The sequence below is a fragment of the Hermetia illucens genome, chromosome 4 (assembly GCF_905115235.1).
Source record: "Hermetia illucens chromosome 4, iHerIll2.2.curated.20191125, whole genome shotgun sequence".
NCBI classification, from domain to species: Eukaryota; Metazoa; Arthropoda; class Insecta; order Diptera; family Stratiomyidae; genus Hermetia; species Hermetia illucens.
Genome location: NC_051852.1, coordinates 140,936,150 through 140,956,700, shown reverse-complemented (window position 1 = coordinate 140,956,700; position 20,551 = coordinate 140,936,150). Strand labels below are relative to the sequence as shown.

At 40.2% G+C, this 20,551-nt stretch overlaps 1 protein-coding gene across 5 annotated transcripts in view; it reads right to left on the bottom strand.

The window, feature by feature from the left end:
* Nucleotides 1-20,551, bottom strand: part of LOC119656320 (TGF-beta-activated kinase 1 and MAP3K7-binding protein 3) — a 146,667-nt gene that overhangs the window by 33,959 nt on the left and 92,157 nt on the right. For all 5 annotated transcript variants that reach the window (XM_038062776.1, XM_038062772.1, XM_038062773.1 and 2 more), the window contains exon 2: nt 13,335-14,780. In XM_038062776.1, coding sequence (XP_037918704.1) covers nt 13,335-14,751 — 1,417 coding nt within the window. In that variant the 5' untranslated portion in view covers nt 14,752-14,780. The remainder of the gene's footprint in view (nt 1-13,334; nt 14,781-20,551) is intronic.

Below are 20,551 nucleotides of genomic sequence, written 5' to 3'. Positions count from 1 at the left end.
CTCTCATAATTTTTCCACAATCGATACAATCCCGTATAAATTGCAAATGTCGTTAATTCGGACGTGACCATAGCGTATTACCGCACAGATACAACGCAACATTTTAGTCTCCATTAACGCGAGGCGCCGTTTACTTTCCTTGGTAGTTGACCAGCACTTAGAATCACAGAGGGCGACCGCGTGGACGTCATTGCGGTATTTTTACAAATTTGAAAAGCTCGAAAAATGACCTCTGAACCGATTAGAATAAATTGGTTGATACTTCAGCGCGATGAGAGTACATTTTTGAAAAGTGATCCGCCTGAATTTTGTTGAGACTGCCATGCAGGACTGAATTCGGTTACTTCTGTATATTGATATTCGCGTTATATTCGCTTCAATATTGTTGTCCTGTGACGACCTAGGTTACGATATTTTTTTTATTTTTTCATCTAATGGAGAAGTTTCAAAATAGTTGGTCCAAGCCCGAAAGTGGAAGAAAAAGAAAGGTGAACTAAACTGGCCTTTTTGTATGCAGTAAAGCAACTTCTTCAGAGTTAAGACGAAGTTCGCCGCAAAGGTCTTCTTTAATGAAGCATTTGTCGAACCTCTCCCCGGGAATTATAAAAGCCTGTGAGCATCGGAATAGATAAATTAAGGTATACATGAATAGATAAATAAGGGGATAGCTCAATCAAACTAACATTTGAGATCTCAAATGCTTAGAATTAACTCCAATTTCTCAATCTAATTTTACCTAGATCAAAGTCCCAGTTTTCGTGGCAACTTACTGCACCCTCTGTCACTACATATTGTTACTATGACATTAAAATGAAACGGCTAAGACCTCAAGTTGGCAGATTTTTTTGATTTTTTTTTTAAATCCAATAAATCATGTTTTTTTTTATATTTATAGCAAATTTATCTTAACTGGAAGATAAATGATGGATTTTAACTTTACTAACTCCCTGCTCCCTAAGACAACTGCTATTGTTTCCATTGGTAATACTTAAGTGAACATTGGATGCAAAGCTTTCGGAGCGGAAAAGTTGTTGCGTGGACTGATGAATAAAATCACTAATAAGTATTATATTACTTGCCAGCGGGATTTTTGGAACCACCCTAGGAGACTACCAATGAAGGTCCGACTTTATTCAAGACTTATCATCATCATCAGCAACAACCAGTATCCGGTCTAGGCCTGACTTAATAAGGAACTCCAGACATCCCGGTTTAGCGCTGAGGTGTATACCTAAAAGTTGTCTGGCGTCCTCACCTACGCCATTGTTCCCTCTCAGGTCTGCCTCGTCTTCTTTTTCTAACATAGATGTTGTCTTTATAGACTTGCTGGATCATCTTCATCAGTATGGATTACGTGACCCACCCACCGTAATTTATTGAGCCGGACTTTATCCACAACCTGACGGTCATGATATCGCTCATAGATTTCGTCATGTAGGCCACGGAATCATCCATCCTCATGTAGGAGGCCAAAAATTCTTCTGACGGCCATGATATCGCTCATAGATTTCGTCGTTATGTAGGCCACGGAATCATCAATTCTCATGTAGTAGGCCAAAAATTCTTCAGAGGATTCTTCTCTCGAACGCAGCCAAGAGTTCGCAATTTTTCTTGCTCAGAACCCAAGTCTCCGAGGAATACATGAGGACTGGCAAGATCATTGTCTTGTACAGTAACAGCTTTCACCCTATGGTGAGACGTTTGGAGCGGAACAGTTTTTGCTCTGCTGGCTGCCAACAACCGTGTGCGGATTTCATCAACGTAGCTGTTATCGGTTGCGATTTTCGACCCTAGATAGGAGAAATTATCAGCGGTCTCAAAGTTGTAGTCTCCTATTTTTATTCTTCCCGTTGGATCAGCGCGGTTTGATGTTGTTGGTTGGCATTATATTATTTGCCTGCAGTCATTTTCGGAAGTTTTCTAGCTGACTACCAATGAGGGTCTGAATTTATTCAAGATTTTGTGTGACAACTTTTCCGTTTCACCTTGAACGCGTTACATGGGACGTCGGCTTCAAACGGCAAAAAACGGGTTCCTCCAAAATTTGTTTGACAAATCGGAAAGAAAAACCGTTCTATCTCCGGGATTCTTGTAAATTGTCGTTAATGATTGCTCGATTTTTCAATATTTGGTCTGATCCAATTTAATCTTTTGAACAGGTTGGATAATGAAAGGCAGCAAAGTTGGTGTTCCTTTTCAAAATTCGACGAAATTAGTCTTAAACGAGAAAAGTTGGTGGCTCCAGAAGAAACGCTAACGTCGAGAATCAAGCAGCACCTCCACCCAAAGAGGAAGGATTTGGGCTTGATTGTACCAGAAGGGTATTTTACATTGGAAGAAACAGTGTGGTTTTCTGACCACTATTAATTGCGCAGCTTCGCTACGTAAATGGGGCAATCCAGCTGAAAAGATCAGAGCGACCAGGTTAAACCATACTGCTTCACAGCAATCCTATGACTCATATTGGAAAAGTGGTCAAGGGCATAGTCTAAGACCTCGAATGAAAGGTGCTTTACGATTCATCATATTTTCCAGATATCGCGCTACTTTTCCGTTCCCTGTCGGATCCAAAACTGACGATAGTTTGACTATTTTCTCCCCAGTCCTTCACTTCCTTTTTTCACTCTAAATATTCAATACCTATGTTTCTCTTTCTGATTTCCCCAATACTTTATCCGTGCTCAGTTCCACACTAATTTTGTGTATCTTCAACGAAAATTTGGTTTTTGACGCCTCCGACTCGTTGATATCCCAAGCAGCTAACGAGCTCATTTTCCATCGATCATCTGTTATCAGCTGACCATGTTTATGTAGCTTCGGATCGTAGGACAAAGCGAATGGTACGCTCTGCTGATATATCGCGCGGGCGCTTGGAACGTGCTGCAGGTTTCTCTATAACGTTTTTCGATTCTTTAGCTGATTTAACGGTAACTAGTAGCACTCGGATATTTAGATAACGCGTTTAATCTGAAATCATAGTTAAATCGGAGCAGGTTTTTTGCCACGAGTTTGAGGGCTACTCTTACATGAGGGACGTTACGCCCCTGCGTAAAACGGGCGTAGTGCTAACTGGCACAATCGTCGTCCATGGCCTGGGCTCGTCGTCCATGGCCTGGGCACACCGAATAACATCGCTAACCACTCTTTTCCGATCACAACGGACGACTGAAACACCGATATAGATCCGACGATCAAAATCATCCATAGACTCCACGGCGAATTCCGACTAGCCCCAGGTACGTCGGATTCAGTTCAAGTCACGTTGATTCGCGCCTCGAGGCTCTTCGCCACGTGGTCACGGGCCAACCATACGAACCTAAGCCTCTTTTGTGTAACTCACAATTTCGAAGCAGATGCCACCAATGTCTCTAAATTAAAAATTTGCAACTAGGGGAAAAACCAGCAAAGGCGAAATCGCTCAGTGCTTCAACTGCAACAAATTGAGATTACAATCACAGATGTGTTAAATGTAAATGTGTGGGCCTACATGTCTCTAGGGAATACTCTCGCTCGACTGAAAAGGCTGATAGGGAATCAGCGGCGCTCCACAAATGCGGAAACTGTGGACAGCTGTAGTTTCGAATCAATTCAACGCGGAGAGGATGCTAAAGGCAACTTTCCTTCAAATCTTCTCCGTTCTCAATCACCAATGCCCCGGATAGATACACCCCTGCTCGTGATTATTGGCTGAGCCTTCTGCCTCATTCCAGTTGGATTTTCCCTCCCACAATGACCCCTTCTTAAACTGCAGTTGTCAGAGGGTGAGCAAGACCCGAAATCCACAGCTCACCTTCACCCCTATACTCTTTCATCCCCAGGGTTTTTTCTGCATGGAAGCTAGGCCCCTTTTCAACATGTCATGAAGATGCTCAATAATAATAATAACAATAATAATCGTTGGCGCAACAATCCATGTTGGATCAGGGCCTTGAAGTGTGTTAGAGCACTTCATTCAAGACCGTAACGATACACTAGGAGGCAATGTGGTCAGCATTGCGCTCGACCGAGAGTATTACCCTGATTTGACTCAGGTACTCATTCACAGCTAAATCGACTGGTGTCCGACGCAAATCACGATACAAATCCCACTGCCACCAGCGAGATTTGAACCGCGACCTTCCGTACGACAGCCTTGTGCTCTAACGACTCAGCTATCCGGACACACAAGATGCTCAAGCTCAACACTAATTCGATTATTTTAAACGACACATTTTTCTCCCTTCTCAAATTCCCTGAAGACACTGACCCCAATCTTGCTCTCTTAAACGAAACCAAGCTTGGTCTCAAAATACAAGTTCCTGGATACATTGCATTCCACAATGGGACGGGCAGAAGCACAGTCATCCTGGTCAAATCGGGGCTAAGAGCAGATATCAATTGCAGTCAGGCCCATTCCTCTGTGTGGAAACTATTAATGCGGGTGTCCTAGCTTTTCCTGGGGGTCATCCTTTTTAGACGGCTTTATAATCTCGTCCAACTTTCAAACTTGTGTCACTAGCTGTTCCTCAGTGGCAGCCCAATCTGACCATAACACACTCAACCTCTTAATACATTTACAGCAAATTCTAACGGTCACTTCTTTGCAACCTGAAAATCGATTCTCCTTGATACCTATTACTAAAAAGGGTTCTTTATGGCGACCTCAAAGATATGAGGCCTATCTCTCTTCTATCCAATATTGGAAAAATCTTCAAACGCATTTTACTAGTCTATCTCAACAGGCCCTATTCCTGTATCATTTACCCTATGGCAATTTGGCTTCGTAAACTTTAGACCCACTAAACAGGCAATCTTCTATCTGCAAGACTTCTCAATCATCTGGAGAACAGACAATGCACTGTAGCCTCCGCCTTAGACTTTGGAAAGGCACTCAATTCAGTTGTTAGTTGCCCCCTCCTCTTATTTACAATTCTCGTTGATTCCCTCTCTAATTGAAGCTGTTATGTGTCCTTCGACGGACTTAAATCTATCAATCTTCAACGGCAGCCCACGGTGCGCCACGCCCGCCCTCTCCCCGCATCCAAAGCAGTCCTCTCGCGAACGACACTATCCTGTATGCGAGCGGACCCAGGCCCTCCTTAGCCTGTCTCTCTCTCGAATTTCTGATCAATAGGATCAATGCATATTTCAGCCGGTGGGCCCTCACCATTACTTCTCAAAAATCTAAGATTATTTGCGTCAGAAACTCCAGCGGGAAGGGCCACAGGCACACAGTGCCAAAAAGTAAAAGTCTACAGCTACGTATTTTCAGTTATACCCTCCCACCAAAATTAAACATTAAATACTCGAATAAAGGTACTACGTGTCAGGGTTTGCCCTCCTCTCGGAGAGTAATTCATCCCCTCAACCATCACGCGTTCTCCTTCGTCTTTTATCCGTTCCTTTATCAGAGGTCCTTTCCAGACCTTCACAAAGCTTAATGTTTCGACAGTCAATCCTCGCGCAGGTTTAGATCGTTTCTTTTTCTTTGTTCAATAAAAAATGTGAAATCTGAAAAATCTCGGAACGTAGAATTCCGGAGTTTCTATTTTAGATTGCACAGTGTTCAAATCTCACTGCACGTGTCATAACGAACAGACGCCATTTGGTGCCTTCTACGAATATTAATTAGACGCGGAAAAACACTTCATCACTCTGTCGGTGAACCCATTTTGCAATACGTAAAAGCAGATTTTAAACCTAGTATTGAACGAATAGGTAGGTGTCATTAAACGATAACCTTGCCTTACGAAGAGATTTGACGTATGTATTTAATCGTCAGTAAGAACAAATACCGCATAATTGAGTTTATTAAACTTTCTTATTGAAATTCACGCACCTTATACGATGGAACTACTACTTTCTTACAGTGTCTGCAAGGTACTCTACTGTACTTGATTAAGTCAGCATTGCATAACTTGAATGAGGTGGCAGCGCATATCACAACCGAGCCATAGCTTTGAGATAAGTCTTGCAGTATTTATTTGTGAGACTCATAAAATTTTAAGTGATTCCGTCATAGAAGGATTAGCATTCAAATCGAGTTGATAAATGTTTACAACATATTTGAGTGTTGACAGGAACTCGCTTAGAAACACACCCCTCTTTAAAAAAAACTATAGTGGGCGTTTCAAGTATAATAAAAAGATAAAACTTAAATTAAAGTTGGAATTTTTCCTTTTTTAATTCTACTAAATTTATGTTGTCTCGCAAATACGCACATTTTAACGTCTACTATATTTGCAGGAAAAAACAAACTTAAAGAAGGAAAATTGTAGTTTTAACTTAACATTCCTGTTGGTTGAAGTTTAGTTGAGTACCCAGAAATACTCGTGAATTCTGAGTTATGCCATGCTGGCTGATTACTTCGTTCGTTATAGCAGGAACGTGATGAAAGTACGTAATTAGCTTTTCTTTTAAAATTTCGTAGCTCCATTTTATTTTATTGTTTTCATCCCTTTTTCTATTTCAGGACATGAGCGCTTTGGATTGGAGGTCAGAGTAAAGTAAAAATAGTTCAAATATCGTGAGACTCACTCAGGGAGAGAACAAGGCAGCTCGGATTGGATCCTAGAATATGAGTAAAAGAAGAGACATAGCTGAATCGATTAAAAATGGAATGCAATACCCAAGGCAAGACCAAAAAAACATAAAACTTCCACAAAGAAGGAACTTAGTTGAAGGTCTCCATGTGAGGAGCTATTTGCATTCAGTATTACAAGAAAAATATAAAAATTTTCATTTCGGATGTAATCATGGCTTGTTACACCACTGATATAATGCAACATCTTTGCCTCCATTAACGCGAGGCAGCGTTCATTGTCTTTGGTAATCAACCAACACTAGGAATCAGAGAAAACAACAAGGTGAACAAAATGTCGGCCAATTTTGGATTTGAGACGAAAATGAAGTACACCTGAATTATCATTAAAAGTCGATGGTCAAATGCAACACCCAGATTAAAGCCGGTCGCGTGCGCCGCATCGTCGAACAAGCCGGTAAAGACAACAATATCTACCTTCAATATGAACTTTTCAAAAACGACTGCACGAAACTCGGCAGAAAGGGTGGAACTGTAAACCCCTTCCGCATGCGATGAATTATATTGCTTTTTTCACCGAATATAACAATGTGGGGTACTTAATTTACTTAACTTAACTTCCAGGATTGATATCTTCTATCGGGACCCACTAAAAGAACAGGGCTCCAGGGAGAATTTCATTTGTCAGCTTCACTAACCCCAATCCTAAGAGATAGGTGAGATGACTTATGAAGTTCAGGCACTTTATGCCTCACGAGTAAGACGTATTTTATGATTAGTGTCCTAATGCGAAAATTGGTCTGAACATAGAAGTCAATTGCACGAGATTGCACCCAGATCAGGCATTCGACAGAGCTAAATGGCGAAACCGATCACTACGAACCGACCTCGCATGTGAACGGGACAAAGGCTGAAGAAAAAGAAGAGTGTCCTAATGCGAAGTTGGCTCCAAGAAAGATTTGAAAGAGAGGAGAAAAACTGCATTAAGTCAGCGCCCCAGGAATGATTTGCGTTCCTTCGATTCTATTGCGATGTCCTCGTTGAATTTTAGGAGAGTTGTTATTGTTTGATAAAACATAGACTAAGCTATTAAGAGGCTATTCTAGTGTAAAAGTTCAAAATTTAGGTATTTTTTTTGGAAATTTTTGAAACAAAGTACTGAATCAATAATTTCGAAAATTACAAGTATTTATTACAAAATAAATTATAGGTGGGAAATTTTCATAAGAAAATGTTTATTCAATTTATGGGCCATCTGCTGAGACCGTAAAGAGAAATTGTAGGTCGACTGTTGCACTGTTTCTGATTGATAAGAGCGCTTGAAGCATGGAAATTCGAAATGATTATTGAAACGCAAGTTACTCCCTGTACCATCTACTAGAATTTTTGAAAAATATTAAAATTTGGCAAAACGTGGATCTGCCATGTCTCCTTTTTCTACCATAGATATTGCACTCATAGATTTTCCGAGCAGGACCATTCTCATCCGTACGAAATTTGTGACCCGCCCATCGCAACCCGTTGAGCCGGATTATATATACGACCAGACGGCCATGGAATAGTTCATAGATCGTCGTTGTAGATCGCCCATCTACATGTAGGGGGCCAGAAATTCTTCGGAGGATTCTTCTCTCGAACGCAGCCAAGAGTTCGCAATTTTTCTTCCCAAGAACCCAGGTCCCTGAGGAATACATAAGAACTGGCAAGATCATTGTAAAAGCTTTGACCCTATGGTGAGACGCTTCGAGTCAAACAGTTCATTGATGCCCGGATTAATTCCGAAGACTATCAAGAAACTCTGATCCATAATTGTTGCTGTATTTGGGGCGATTTCGATCAGATAGCTGATTTTTATCCATGATAATGCAGCAGCGCTTGCATCGCGATCTACAAAAGACTGATTTGACGCTAATAAAGTATTAACTCTGGATTGGCCTGCACGTTCTTTTCACGCAATAGAAAATCGAGCAGGCATCATGATTTGGGACATTTATAGTGATTGCCGCCATTTTAACAACATTCAAGAGTTGAAAAAGGCAATCAAGAATGCTTGGGACTAAATTGAATATCAAACGATGGAGGTTCTTTTCAGAATTTAAAAAATGGAATTGAATTGGCAACAGAGGTTTGTATTTTATTTTGCAAATTGAGGACAAAATTTCTATTTCCATTAATTGCCCTGAGAAAAGTATAAATAGGGAAGCTTTGCAGCAGCCGAAGAGGGGTAATGGAAAAATTATGATATCGAGGTCTGGTAGGTGCATCACCATGGTATTTATTCAATATCTTCCGTTAGATACATTCTGAGAATAAGACCTGCTTCATTTACGATTTTTAAATTTTGAGTCCTACTCACTACTGCTGTTTCAAATAAAATAAGTATAACAGACAGATATTGAGTCGATTTTAATAAGGTTGCGTTTCCTATAAAACCTTAAGAGTGGATGGCATATGAACATGCCTGACGAGAAGGGTGCGGAAAGAAGAGGATTCCTCCCGGGCCCGGAGTTTTCTGGGGGGCCGTTAATAGAAATTTTAACAAATCGGGAAACCGGAAGCTAGACGCTTCAGGTATGAAAGGTTTTGTGTATTTCTTCTGTAAAGAAATTTGGGTATGCATTTGTCCCATTAACATGTAGCACGTAAAATATGCATATATTATGTGAAAATATCCACTTTCAAGTGATATTGACATTCATAGTCTTAAATTTGCAGGGAAGCGACAGTTTTGACCTAGTATAACTTTGTTAGTAATAGTGCGATTTTCACCAAATTTGGGAGGATTATGCTCTGTGCTGTAGTCTATATTGCTGCAAAACTGTGTGATTCCAGGGTGAACTTAAGGGGGGTTTTCCTGTCAATTACTAAAAATTATAGTAATGTACTATTATTACCTTTATTTGAACAGGTATCGGTATGGAAGGTATTTCGGAGCCTAGGCACCATATATTGGCACCTCCCTGATTTTTTTCAGATTTTTCGGTTGGGTAGTTTCTGAGAATGGGTTCGTTAAAAAAATGGTCACATTCAACCCCCCGCACTCCCCACCTTTTCAACAAATGTCAAAACTAAGAACGGCTTCGAAAAGTACTAACCGAGACCTTTAATTTGATACCCCACATGACTATATTTGATGAAAAAAAAATTTAACCCCCCCTTTTGCATGTATGGGGACATCTCCTTGACTTCGACGTAAAAGGATGTATTATAACTCACTATATGCGTGAGCGTTCACAGTTCCCACCTTTCTGCCAAATTTGGTACCAATCGCTTCAACCGTCTCCAAGAAAAATGCGTGTGACGGACAGACAGACAGACAGACAGTAAACCGATTTTAATAAGGTTTTGTGTTTACACAAAACCTTAATAAAAAAACGGATAATAGGGAAGCCCACATATTTTTTACCCCCAGAAGCGTATAATGTTTACCCCGGGTCCATTTTCCGCATAATTTTCATGCCGGGACAGATTTTATAATTTTAATAGAAAATTCAGTACACGAGTGGATATTGTGGGAACTAGATTTTTTAAAAAATATTCAATCGTTTTCCGTCCACATTAAAGAATAATAGTAAAAAAACATGCGATTTTGAGTTATAATTTTCAAAAGCATACAAAACATTGAAATTTTAATTATTTTTCAAAAAAGTCCATTCTTCTAGATTTAAATGCAATGATTTTTTGATTTGACATAAAGTAGTCTGTCAGAATCGTGGGCACCGTTTGAGTGTTTTTTTCACATCGGTACCATTTGAGTGATGTAATCCGCCATTCCCGCCATAATGTTAAATAGAAAAAAATACATATAATTTAAGATGTAAGAAGTATATAGTAAAAATTTGCAAATTCTGAATCTTTTCATTTCACTACAAAAAAAAAATGCAAATGGGAGCTTCAAGTATGAAAGGTTTTGTGTATTTCTTTTATACAGCCATTTGAGTGTGCATTTGTTTAGTTTCTGAGAATGGATCCGTTAAAGAAATGATCACTTTCAACCCCCCGTACTTCCCACGTTTCCAACAAATGTCAAAATTAAGACCGGCTTCGGAAAGAACATGACTATATTTGGTGTCAATTGCTATAACCATCTCCGAGAAAAATGCGTGTGACAGACAGACGGTAAACTGATTTTAATAAGGTTTTTTTTACACAAAATGTTAAATACGAGCGACACATGGCCTCCCTAATGCAGGCAGAAAGAGAGTGATGACCCGTCAGACTGAGAACGTTCGTCCTGTTGATGTTTGTTTTCGTTTCGACTCTCCTTATCTCTCCTCAAGTAGTAAGAGAGACAGTCGATGTCTACAGAGTAGACGAGGTTTTTCAACAAGGATATGGCTTATTGGAGTTCTAAACGTCTTCCGGACAAGGCAGCATAAAAAACGTGACCGATAACAAGAATGAATAGTGTCAGGAGCACCTTGCTTGCTTGCCTCTCGCTTTGAATTTCAAATTCATTTGAAATCTTACTTGATGCACGATTTTTTTGCGCCGTGATATTTGTTTCTGGTAATAGCTATAAGCATCCTCAGAGTGCTTCGATTGTTGAAGTTGTGAAAAGCCCGCCTGAAATCGATGAAGAGCAGATGAAGTTGAAATCTGAACTCACAACATTGCTCCAAAGAGAACTGATGTGATTAGTACAGTAGTATTTAGAGGGGAAACCAACCGGCACTCCGTCGATCGGGCTTTTTAGGCATTGTTCGGCATGTTTCAAGAAAATTTTATCTATAACCTTTGCGAAGACGGATGCCTTTTTGTGAACCTTGATGAAAATTCCCATTTTCCACTCCCTTGTAAAGATTTGAGATTTACAGGATTTACCGATGAGTGGAAGTAGTAGCCCTGCAGGGAATGCAAAAAATAGTTTTGCACGTTCCGTCAAGTTCAGCGATTTGCCCCGCCTGAGTGCGTTGATGATTGAGACGATTTCACTTTTATATGGAGGAACAGTGTTACAATGGCTATTCATTTCATCCACTCGGAGTGGAAATCCACCGGATGTTTACCATTAACGCCCCTAACGACCACCGAAAGACTCCTGACCACCTGATAACCTACCAGCCCATCGACCTAAAATCCTGCATAATTATCATAACTATCTCCCTGTGAGTACTTTCCTTGTCTCAACATGAATACACGGCTGAGGGGAAAAATAGAAATGAAGCCAAAAAGTGAGCATTGAATCAAAAGCGTAATTTCAATAGAAGAGAGGGAGGTTAGGGGGTTACTATCTAAAAGGGTGTTTTTGGAATGTTTATAGAAATAACAAAAATATCCTTAGCAATTATGTTATGTTGAAAAATAATGTTCTTATTCGAGAAAAAGGTTGTATCACCTGTCGATGTTGGTTCAGCTTAAAGAAAGATACCATTTGTCCGCTATAAGATACGTGAAGAGGTGGAAGCAAACCAAAAAACAGAACCATACATACCCAGATGTCGAGAAAAGTTTGAAAATATAAGAAAATTTTCGAATATATGTACCATATATCTTGTAAATTCCACAACTACCACTGTAAAATGTGAGAAATGAGCACTGAAACTTGCATTTTCAAATCGTCGATAATTCCGAAATCAAAAGAGCAAATGCTTGTGAGCCACCATGAACACAGAGACTTTTTACGTGCACAGACCAGATTGAAACGAATATCTGATATTACGTGCGTCGACAAACGTTGGACTCAAGTATGCATTTATGATAAGGACTTCACCAAGCGTTTTGTATTTTCAATAACACAAATTCTCACCCATTTTTCACTGCAGAATCACTGAACTAGTTGATTTCTTGAACACAATGGCGGAAAAAGATTCTTCGAAAGTGCAAACTCTAGAGTTGTTTCCATCAAAGTCGGATGAACTAATTAAATTTATTTATTCACGGGTGTCCCGTTTAATTATGGTATTGGTTGCGCTACACTGACCCCACTGGTAATCATACACAGATACAAGGTAGCCGAGAAAATAGTAAAATTACAAAAACAGCCGCCAATAAGTGAAGTTAGTCCGTACACAATAGGAAAAGTCGCATATTTGCACTGATAATAGCTGGTATGCCGCCTCGGCTTTATTGTTACAAAGTCTCATGTGGTTCGACGTCGACAACTTCGATAATATATTTTAAATGAGATTGCACAAAATCGAGATAATAACTCGATAGGCACATGCGCGATGCGTGTTGGGGCAATGTTTGTGTTTTCCTAGATTCGCATTAAGCTCAAAATAATGTTGCTAGAGTGTGGGAATGTTTATTCAATTGAAAATGTGTTTTTTTATCTGCGTACATTGCGGAAAACGTGATCGCTCTCAAAGAGAAATTATTCTTGAAATGATGCAATGATGGAAATTCAATAGAATGGGGTGTGCAGTGGGAAACCTTGAAATTGGCTCGATAAGAGAGCGGTGGAAAATCCGTCCCCTGCAAGTGAATACAAGTTTTTTTATATAAGAAATGGAATATTTCCAATTAAAATCTACAATTAGACGAGTGGACGTAAGTATTCTTGTAAATGGGAAATGCCAGGTAACTTAAGGTCCATTGGGGGCGTGTTCGCATGTCAGGATTTCCAAGCTGAGATCAAATGTCGGATAAGACCAACGTCAAGCTTTCAGCTGGTGTCGGTTCATTCATTTGTATCTAATCGACCCTAACGACCTTTCACTTTCCTAACGCAACTCAACAAGGGACTAGATGAAACCAATCAAATGTTTTCAACTGTACAACAAGGGGGGGGGGGGGCTAAAAATAATTTCATTTAATTATCGAATTCCAAGAATCCAACATTCCAAAACATTCTAACAAACAAACAAATTACCTGCTGCCGCCGCCGATCCGCCTGCTGGTGGTCCCATAAAGCTCGTTGTCTGACCCCCGACGGGTGTATTTGGTGAAGCCACATTTGGCATTGAGATACCCGTACGTAATGTGTATTGTCCTGACGTATTTCCAGCTATTTCTGGATCATAGTGACAACTTCGCGGTCTAATTCGTGACGATGTAACCGACCCACCCCCATCTGTAACCGTTATATGAAAATTTTGTTCACAGCCATTGATTGCGTCATATCGCGTACTACTATATTTTAATACGGAACCGGCGGTTATATCGATTGGTGATTGAGGAGAATCGCTCGGTTTACGCAGTGTCACATTGAGGGAGGTATAACTTCGATGTGGAGTTGTTGTTATAGGTGTTGGCATTCCTGGTTCTGCTCCTGAAATAGCTCTTGTGTATGCTGGTTCCGGTTGCACGGATATCGTTGTAATGCATCTCGTCGGTGTAACACCACTTGCACCAACACCCACCCGCGAACGATCCGATGAACTGGGCGATAGGGAAATATTTACGGAAATTTCAGATTCGCCGGAATCAGAAAAGCTCATGGGACTTTGAACGGATGCTCCAGAGCTGAAGCTTTGGTTCGTGGTCGGATCATTTAGGCTATGGTGTTGGGATGGAGGAAGTACTGATTGAGGCGGCAGGGGGGCGGATTTTGCTCCAGGAACTGCTGACGCTGACGGTGGGAGAGGGGCGGCTCGGGTGGGTCGATTCAAGGTCCTTGTGTTTGGCACTGCTCTCGTAGCTGGATCGCGTAAATTGAGCGTTGTTGGTCTTTGGGGAACGGTTGGTTTTGTTAGTGTTTCACTATTCACCGCGGACGGTCGCATATCACTATTATTACTACAATTACCTCTTATAGCATCTAACTCATTCTTTATATCTTGCCTTAACTGATTAAAACTTGCTTTCAGTTTTTTTGAATTTAATTGAACATCACCACTGCCACTATTCGTTGGTTTCGGTGTCGGAGCGGGACGAACTGGTACTAAAGGTTTCCTGCTTGGGGCTGCTGAAATCATTTGATTTCCACTCCCTACACTACCTCCGGTGTTAGAACCTATATTACCACAACCCCGTATGGATTGCGATGGATATGATTGAGCGGATGTTGGATGAGCTGCTACTTCGTTGGTTAGTATCTTTATGCAATTCTCACGGTCGTGACAATTATCGATAACGCATTGATTTACAACGTTATCCGGGACCGTTGGAAAAATTTGCTTCATTTCATAGAATAATTGTCTTATGCTGATATTCGTACAGGAACAATCGGATTTCTCGTCTTCTGCCGGCTGACATTGAAATAAATCCTCCGTAGAATTTTGTTCCTTTTCTAATTTGACCATACGTACGCTACTATTGTCAGGCGGCTTTGGTGGTTTAGCCGCCATTTTTTGCCATCATACAACCAATGTTAGACCTGGAAGGAAAGAAGAGAGTTATTTAGACACTGGTAAACATTACTTATCACTTAGAAATATATGCATTTTCTTTCTATTGCTTTGTTCGGCATAAGATCAAAGATTTCCATTTCAACAAAGATCCATTCCAACAAAGCGGAAACTAGTTTTCCAGATTAAGCCTGGTAAGAGAACAGGGAATCATGACACTAACAGATTTGTAAGCAAGAGTCGGCGCTTGTACTAGGAAGAAAGTAATGATGTAACATGGAATGATACATTACAACATCACTCGGTGATATTTGGTCATGTTTTGTGATGTGATATCGCATCGGGACACACATAAAAGTCATATCACTTCTTTACTGGGCGGTGACACAGATATGTTAAGACCTTAATGGGAGGTTTTACACTTGTGATTTCAAAAAATTATTTTTTTTTTTGCACCGGATCCGGCATTAAGTTGATGCGGACTTAGAACCCCACAATTCTCAAAAAAAAAAAAAAAATATTTTCAGCTCTGGCCAAGCTCTGGTCAATAAGGCGGATTTGCGTTCAATATAATTCGCTTCGGTCACGCTGCTCTCAGGGCAGAGGCATCGTCTGGCGATTTGCGTCTGCCCTGGTAAGAAACCGTAAAGCCGTCATCGCCTGACATTTTTTAGAAGATTAATTTGTAAGCTCCCCAATCAAGTTTTATACCGTTTTTAAAATCGGTTTACTGTCTGTTTGTCTGTCTGTCCGTAACACACATTTTCCTCGGAGATGGTTATAGTGATTGACACCAAATTTGATAGAAAGGTGGGAACCGTGAACGCTCACGCATATAGTGAATTACATCCTTTGTGAAATTTTGTTTTCATTAAATATAGTCCCGTGGGGTATCAAATTAAAGGGCTCGGTTAGTACTTTTCGGAACCGGTCTTAATTTTGACATTTGTTGGAAAGGTGGGGAGTGTGGGAGGTTGAAAGTGATCATTTCTTTAACGGACCCATTCTCAGAAACTACTTAACCGAAAAATGTGAAAAAAATCATATTTTCACATAATATATGCACATATCACGTGAATATTTTCACATAATATATGCACATATCACGTGCAACATACTAATGGGAAAAATGCACACTCAAATCTCTTTATAAAAGAAATACACAAAACCTTTCGTTCCTGAAGCGTCTAGGATCCGGTTTCCCGACTGGTTTATCTTTAAACGCGATTTCCCAAAAGTTACCTTTTTCGGACTTGCTTGTGTGCCTTTCACTAGAAATATTTATAGAATCGACTCAATTCTTTTTTCATTTGTTCAGTAAGCATTCCTCTCTGATCGGCCGAGTACGATTTTCAACTTTTGTTTTTCATTTTTACAGCCCCCAAAAGGTAAAAAATTGGATGGCAAAAATTTTTTTTTTTCAAAATTGCATTATTTAAACTCACTCTTAATTTCACATTGCAAAAAATTCGCTTCAGCCGATCATAGCCAAGGCCACCATTTATTAACAAATATATCATTTTTTTTATTTCAGATAACCTATATGGTCGATGTCAAACAAGAATGGTACCTATGTTTTTTCCGCGACATTTTCAAGGTATTCCAAGGTCGCAGAATTCAATTTTGCAATTGTTCAAAAATACAGTGTGAAATTAGAAGGATGTCCCTTTCAATAAAAAGAAAATTTGTGTGGATATCTTTATTAGAATCTTTACCATAAATTGCCAAAAAAATAAGCACGATTTTGCCTCTCAAGTGTAGAACCTCTCCCTAAATGATGCTGTAATGTTGAGCGATAGTTGGTGATGTTTGGATCGCGCTCGGTGATGTTAATGTAATATGATATTTTGAGGTGATATCACTTTTGTGATATTATCTATATCACTTAATCGTCCTTACTCTACACCATCCATTACCTCCGTATTATCTCCAAATATCTGTTCCAAACTTACTTCCCGGGTGAAAATCGCTGGCGTCGGTATGTGCAAAATAAAGTTGCTTTTGGAGCGATTCAAAGCACCGTTCGTAAATTATAGCCATTCTGGCTTCATGTGAAAGTGGATTGTTGTGGTAAAAGAGACTCCCCTGTAGTTTACCTTTCTTTCTCCCCTTAATAGGTTACTAGAACCTTCTCAAGAGGTCTGTTTAGTAGGAGCCGGTTAAAGTGATGTTGTTTTCTTCGTAGCCAATCATGATGGTTCCCTATGCTTGCTGAAAAACGGATGTCATAACTTTGCCGCATAGTTTGCAAATTAGGTTTTTTCGGGGTTAAGGATAATGGTCGCAACGAAACCCCAGTTTCTTGGTCTCTGGATCGTTGTCACCGGTCACGAATCGAGAAAAAATTGACCCTTAAAATTTCTGCGCGAAATTTCAACTCGGCTTCATTTTTTGTCCATTGGTTAATATTCTTAGTATCCAATCTATTGTGGAATAAAACCGCGTGTAATTCTTTAGTAGACAGTTTCCTTACTTGAGATCTTTGCAAAACAAATCACAGGGCAGTTGTGAGCAGTTGACAGTGGAATCAGCGGATTTGATGCAAATGTAAAAGAACCTGGCTCGAGTCAATCCCAGAGTAGTAGAGCGAATGTTTTCCAAACAGGTCTACTGCGTCAAGTAGTATGTCAATCAAACTAAAGAGTACTGGCAATCGCAGGAAGGCTCGTTCTAGATCACAGTGCTACCGTAACAGCAAGCCCCCAGTATTATAAAAACACTACCCGTTGAAATAAAGCGTATAGGAGCGAAACACTCACTATACGAGTGGAGTAACTGGCAGAAACTCGGAAGGTCGCCTGGCAGAAACATGGAAACTCGGAAGGTCACCTGGAGAAAAGGGAACTAAAAGCGACCTCCCTCAAAAAGTCCGCATAAATATTATCGATAAGAGGACACAATTCAGACTTTCCATAAAGTTTGAAGCTTTACACTGAAAATTCAACGTCCACCATCATACTCCACTGTATAACCACAATTGCGCAAATGAAGCCCAGAAAAACTACCAAAGATCAAAGTGGAGTTCGAGGACATATTTGCGCAAGAAACTTATCATTCCTTGAAAGCCAGTGAGCCTACACCTTGTGTCCAGAGAGAATGGTAGTTAGTGCCCGTGCGGCGAATACTGCCAGCTAAATTAGGTTACCACATCAGACAGGTATACGATAGTCCACTTGCAAGACTTTTGGTGCAAACTCCAATTGTGTAAAATAGTCATGATATTAGATTTGGCCCAGCAGCACTATCAAATAGCGGTAGTACCTGGAAACGTTCTGAAGACTGCAGTGATTATCGCTTTTGGTTTATTTGAATTCTAAGTGACGACGTTCGAATTGGAGAATACAATGTAAACGTTGCAGCGTTATATAGCCTTACTCCTAAGGGATTCCAATTTTGGTTTGCAGATGTTGATGTTATCTTGATAGCATCCTCAACGCCAGAGGAATACGCGTGTATAACTTCTAAGCATCTCCAGCGCAAATTGAACAACTTTGAAATGCGTTTTCGACGGTTAAGTATTTTACCAGAGAAAGTTATAGCCATTTGTATAATTAAGGGGGTCATCCCGTGTGAAGGCTGTTTTTTTGGCTTTTTTTAGATTTTTTTTTGTGAAGAAGTGGATAAAGATACAAAAACGATTTTTTCACCATACATTTATTAATATCTTGAGCGTGCATAGTAATTATTCAAGCCCAATCGCATGGTTCGTTGCGAGCATCTTAAAGAAAAAAACTAAACGGCATTTTAACGTACAGATTTAACTACAGTCCGCAAATTAGGATTATTAAAAACATAAAAAGCTAAGTTTTTGGTGCCGTTTTAAACTTTTTTTTTGTGAATTTTGGTGTTTTTTTACGGCTTCTTCAATGAATAAAAAAACTACTGAATGAAGTAAGTAAGTAAGTAAAGTAGTAATCGTAAGCAGACTCGTTTGAGACTATTTTTGTTACTAGTGGCTCGGATTTAAAAAGGATATGTGGGAATTACCGTGGGAGATAAGGTAGACACCTTCTTCACAAAAAACGCCTAAATATTATCCGATAAAGAAAAACAAGAATCAGATTTTCAGCTCACACGAGGACAAATACTTTGATAAGAGGGAACCAGCTCTTTCAATAAAGGTTAAAGTTACACTTCAAATTCGATGCCCGTTATCACCGTCACATTCCATTGTATCGCCACTACAGGTCTTCGCAGGCGCACAAGTGAAGACCAGAAAAACTACCAAGCGGAGCATAATTACGTAAAAAAATTTACCAACCGCTTACCAGAAAAACTGGTACGAATGACCGAACTGACCACGGTTAAGACTGAACCCCATGTAAAAGTGCTTGGTGAGTTAACGCAATGTTTCGAAACGGACTGCGGATTAAAGTAAGGAGATGAACTCGCCCTCATGCTTTTTAACCTAGCCCTTGAATATGTTATCTGTAAACTGGAGTTAGGTACCATGGGAACAAGCAAGTAGTGCGATTCACTGACAACATAAATATAATGGCAGGTTCAATTCCAGACGAAGTATTCCTACAACTAATTGAAGCAGCGCTAGAAGTCGGCCTAAGATTTAAGGAAAGGAAAACAAAATACATGACCCAATCAAGAAGACAAGTGCCAATACGACACAACCTGAGTATGGGCGACTTTAATTTTCAAAACGTGGACAACTTTGTGTGCCTAGGAGTAAGCATTGCGAAGGAAGGGAATGAAAAGGACGAAATTCAGCGATGAATAATGATGACCAACAAATCATACTACTCAGTCCTACGGATAATGAAAATTAAAAGAGTGCACCAGAAAAATAAACTCCGAATTTACAAGACCATAATATCTGTGCTACTGTACTGCTGTGAAGCGTGGACTCAGGCGTTAGAGAAGTCTATCGACACACATAAAGTTCTACGTCGAATATTTGAACCGGTAAAAAAGGGGGAGACTGGCGAGTTAGATACAACCATGAGTTGTACCAGCTTTATGATGACCCAGCAGCATCGGTGGTGCTAAAACCACGAAAATTGAAATGGGCCGGTCACGTAGAATGGATGGACGACAAGCGAATACCTAATAGAGTATCAAGGGCACATCCGCTGAAGGAAGTCTATCCTGGGGGCCAAGGACCAATCTGGCCTGTCGCGCTACTGAAGAAGAAGCAGCACATGGTCCAAATACTTCCATTATAGTATCTGCGCCGGGTTGAGAGAGCATGCCTTTATTACGACTCGTGGAACTGCACAACTTATACAGGAAAAATTTGTCCGGCCGACTAAGCCAAAATGCATAAATCACTGGGGTCAGCCCTGTTTGTAGTGTTAGAAAAGTAAAACGGGCAGACATGCGATTCTGTAACGCATCGAAGTTCCGGATTTCAAATTTCAGCAGGTGCATATAATAATAGTTGGGACGACAATCAATTTACAGGGATACATGCATGTCTTAACTATAATGACAGATATACGCGCATAGGCTGTATCGATTACGGGTATGTCAGTTGAAACAGTCGATACAGATACATTTTTCTCCACTTGAATGGCCAGATTCAGATTACTGTCGACGATCACCAGTGATCAGAGATCGCAACTCGACCAAAGCACTTAAACGATTAGTAGTGCGAGAAAAGCCGAACGTCGCATGTCACTCTGCCACTTGATCTTAGAGCGTTAGCACAGTTCGCGTATGGCAACAATAATGTGTCACCATAGAAACTAGCACCTTGCCAGCATTCCTCCGACGATGATATTACCTCTCTGAGATACCATTAAGGCAGACCTGGGAATGTTAGCAGTATAGATTACCCAGATAATTC